Here is a 4,302-nt window from a genome sequence, read left to right as displayed (position 1 = left end):
TTACAGATGGTTGTGAGCCACCATGTGGTTGCCAGGAATTGAACTCAGGACCTTTGGAAGAGCAGGCAATGCTCTTACCCACTGAGCCATCTCTCTAGCCCCAGAAATTGAGATTTTAATTGTCATTTTAAAGGAAGTTTAGGTTAAGTAGCCACGAGTTGTGAGAAGCTCCAGTGTTGGACTGATCGACTCTGACAAACAAATGGGGACATGCAAGACAAAAAGGAACTACACCTTCTGATTAAAATAACAGCAAACAATAAAACCTATTAGCAACCACAGTATATGAAATGTGAAGCCAACCTTTCCATAAAGGCAGGATTATACCTCATAGAGGGGGAGGAATTGTTACTATCCTTATTATACCTTTAAAAAATCTATTATTTTCATTTATGTGGCTGTGTGTGCCTTCATGCGATTATGTGCAGCACATATATACAGGGGCTTACAGAGGTCAGAGGGCATCAGACCACAATGAAGTGCCAGGCAGCTGTAAGCTGTCTGATGTGGGCACTAGGAACAGAACCCAGATCTCTGTAAGAGCAGAAAGCACTCTGAACTGCTGAGCCATCTCTCCGGCCGTACTATGTTTTTTTTCTAGTTTCTTTTTAAAAACATTATCTTTTCAATTAAGAAAATGTTTCATATAATATATTTTGATCATTTCTTTTTAAAAGATGAGCTCAGCGGGCTGGTGAGATGGCTAAATAGGTAATGGCTTTGGCATGTAAACATGAGGACCAGAGTGCAATACTCAGCACCTACAGGAAAGCCAAATATGGCAGCGCATACTTATAGCTTATAATGTCACAGGGAGAAGGACTAGCTGGCCAGCCAGCCTAGCCTAATCTTCAAGTCCCACGTCCCTATCTGAAAACAAACAAACAAAAAACCCAGGAGAGATAGCACCTAAGGAATGACAATCAACTTTGGAAATGCATATATGTGCACATGTATCCATATACAGCTGCCCATATACACTACACATACAGACACACACACACACACATACACACACACATCACAAACATGCAGAAGCTAAAGATCAGAGCTCAGTTTAAGGAATGAACTGGGGGCTAAGATCTATTGCACGGAAAATTTCCTCACAATGTATCTGAGCGGTCTTACAAAAGGTGAAAGACAGAGTGTGTCGCAAAAATTTAAGGTATTTTTTTAAACTATGAAGGGTATGCCAAACCTTTTTTTTAAAAAAAAAAAGATTTATTTATTTATTATGTATACAACATTCCTTCTATGTATGCTTGCATGCGAGAAGAGGGCACCAGATCTCATTATAGATGGCTGTGAGCCACCATGTGGTTGCTGGGAATTAAACTCAGGACCTCCGGAAGGGTAGTCAGTGCTCTTAACCTCTGAGCCATCTCTCCAGCCCCCGAACCTTCTTATACGGTAAAAACCACCACCTTCCTCCAAAAGTATAATCTGGGCAATCTTTGAAAGGTCTCATCAAACTCTGTAACACAGATTTGATTTTCCTTCCTCTTTAAAGTCGGTGGTTACAGTATTCATAGTGCTGTCTACAGTGGACATAAAGAAACAGATTGAGGGCCACACTGATGGCCACTACCGTAGCCGGAAAGCACCTGTCTGGTGATGGAAAGCCAGGGATGAGACCGAAGAACCACTCACCTGTGGGATTATGTCGAATGAAAAACAGGAAAGGCCTGTCTACTATAAACCAGGGAGGTGATGATCTTGCAATTAGGATTGCAGCTATGGAAAGAAGCAGAGGCGTTAGCCAATCAGCAGTAGGCCAGTGACTACACTCCCAAATGCTGGTGTCTGAGGATACACTTGCTTTGTCTCCCGACTTGGCATGCTATAATGATCTCAATGGTAGTCATTTGTTGAACACTGGGCTGGGCTTTTCACAGTTACTGTCTCCTTTATTCTGTAGAAGCCCCATCTTCACAATAAATATACTTAGTCCTCATAGACCTATGAGGACTGAATGGCATAAAACACATTATTGTTCTCAGGATGGAGACTGCCGCCAAATGGGCACCCAATGCCTATTTGCTGTTATTATAAGCTATTTTTACCCATGCCATCTGCCATGCTAATAAAACCTCTGGACTTCTTTAACCTTCCCACATCCTTTCTGAAGATTGAAGGCCAGCTCGAAATGCTTAACTGTTGGTTCCGTGCCTTCTCCTTTGGTACACTATTTCGGTGCCCTGTGTGATTGCAATGTAAATGGCTCATCCGCGTACGCTATGCTAGACCACTGCTCAACTCATTACTGCGGGTATCTGCTTTAGAAAGCACTCCTTGCTATTTCTGCAATTCTGGGGATAAACCAGGGACCACGTGATGGCTGAGCAAATCATCTGCCAGTGAACTACACTCTAGCCTGACAGAAAGCTTCATTAGTTACATAGATATTAGATCTATCTGCTCTGCTGACCAGTGGCTGGCCCCATTCAGTGAGACCATGAAGGCTGGTATAACCACCAGTGCCTGGTACAATGGCTCAGTGCTTTCCTCAAATTTCTGAATGACAGGAATGACTTGGGCTTGCTCTTAGAAAGTGAACACTCAAAAGTTATGCTGGGAAAACTGCTTCACCCAGAATTACAAACAGACAGCAGGCAGTATAGACGGAACTGTGTCTCCCTAAAATTCCTATGTTGGGGCACTAAGTTCCTAATATGGTTACACTTGGAGATAGACCCTTCACAGAAGCTATAAGGGACCCCGAAGGACCTAGAAGTGAGGCTCTGACCCAATAGACTGATGTCCTTATTAAGATGGGTAGGGGCACCAGGGATGTGGCAAGACCACATGAGCATACAAGCCAAGGAGAAAGACCTCAAGATAAGCCAAGCCTGCTGCCACTCTGACCCTGGACTTCTGGCCTCAAGAACTGTGGGAAAATAAATATCTGCTAAGTTGTCCAGCCTCCAGCATTGTCACGGAAGCCTGTGGTGACTAATTCAGCAGGGACGCGGTGGCGACTGGAACCCTGGGCTTGGTTTGGTACACTCTGCCGTAGTGGTCTTAGAATTCCTAGTACAATCTACAACAGTGAGTCTATATTTCCAGTCACGAAGGGCTCCTGTACAAATCACATAGCTGGCCCTAACTGGAATAATCGTCGGCAAAACTGAGAAATCACTTTGGTCAAATTTAAGATATAGCAATCATCTAGAAAAGACAAAGGGTATTTTTTTTTTTTTTTGGTTTTTTGAGACAGGGTTTCTCTGTGGCTTTGGAGCCTATCCTGGAACTAGCTCTTGTAGTCCAGGCTGGTCTCGAACTCACAGAGATCCACCTGCCTCTGCCTCCCAAGTGCTGGGATTAAAGGCATGCGCCACCATCGCCCGGCTGACAAAGGGTATTTTAAAAATTTTAAGCCTTTTATTCTAGGTCTTTTATGTTAAATGCCATTTTAAAGTGACAGGGAAAAATGTAAGCCTTTGTTTGGGATGCAATAAGAGGCTGAGTATACAGACTAAATAACTATTTCATGGCTAGAAATAGTCAACCATCCAGCCACATGTGCAGTGAAGTTACTCTGTGAGCTTCCAGGTTGCAGCTCAGTCCCCTCATCCCATCGCACACGGGTCTCTGACGGCAGTGATGGTCCTGGCAAGGGGTGGGTTTTCTCTCCCTTAAGCTACCAAGAGGACATATGCAGATGTTCCACTGATCAACAATGGATACCCGGAAATCCTGTGCAGTCCTGTGAATGATGCCGATTTTTCACATTGTCCTAGGAGAGCAACCTGATAAGCTATGCTCCTGCACTAGCTATTATGTTTCAAACTAAAGATGGGCCTTTCCAGTCTATAAAGCAGGCAGATGTGCTTTATCCACCTGAGAGCAAGGACCAACATGTAATTGTGCTCAGGCTAACTCTATAGCACCAACCCTTGGTTTGAAAAATAAAGCTTTTTTGGAAGATGAAGTGAGACATACCCACTCAGTTGCAGACCTGTGTTCTCGATATATTTGTGGACTTGAGGACTTGTGCTGGCGACAGGGAGGCCCACAAGGATGAACTATCTGGTTCCTTCCAGTGGAATGCCCACTCCCTTCCTAAATGAAATTCCTATACTAACATAATTTTCTTTTCCCCTCAGTGCTAGTGTTCAAACCCAAGGCCTTGTGTAACTTGGGCGAGTACTCTACCACTAAGCTATACTGCTGACATCAACATTGTCGTTGTCTTCGTCATTGTTGCCATCATCATCATCATCATGAAATACTTCATCTACCTATACTCATCATCATCATCATCATCATCATGAAATACTTCATCTACCTATACTCATCATC

At 43.5% G+C, this 4,302-nt stretch overlaps 1 protein-coding gene across 1 annotated transcript in view; it reads right to left on the bottom strand.

The window, feature by feature from the left end:
- Positions 1-4,302, bottom strand: part of Serpine2 (serpin family E member 2) — a 60,577-nt gene that overhangs the window by 1,158 nt on the left and 55,117 nt on the right. Inside the window, exon 8 of the mRNA XM_005361538.3 lies at positions 1,651-1,734. Coding sequence (XP_005361595.1) covers positions 1,651-1,734 — 84 coding nt within the window. The remainder of the gene's footprint in view (positions 1-1,650; positions 1,735-4,302) is intronic.

This window comes from Microtus ochrogaster, linkage group LG4 (assembly GCF_000317375.1).
Source record: "Microtus ochrogaster isolate Prairie Vole_2 linkage group LG4, MicOch1.0, whole genome shotgun sequence".
Lineage (NCBI taxonomy): Eukaryota > Metazoa > Chordata > Mammalia > Rodentia > Cricetidae > Microtus > Microtus ochrogaster.
The sequence above is the reverse complement of the archived record's forward strand: the minus strand, read 5'-3'. Positions and strand labels throughout refer to the sequence as shown.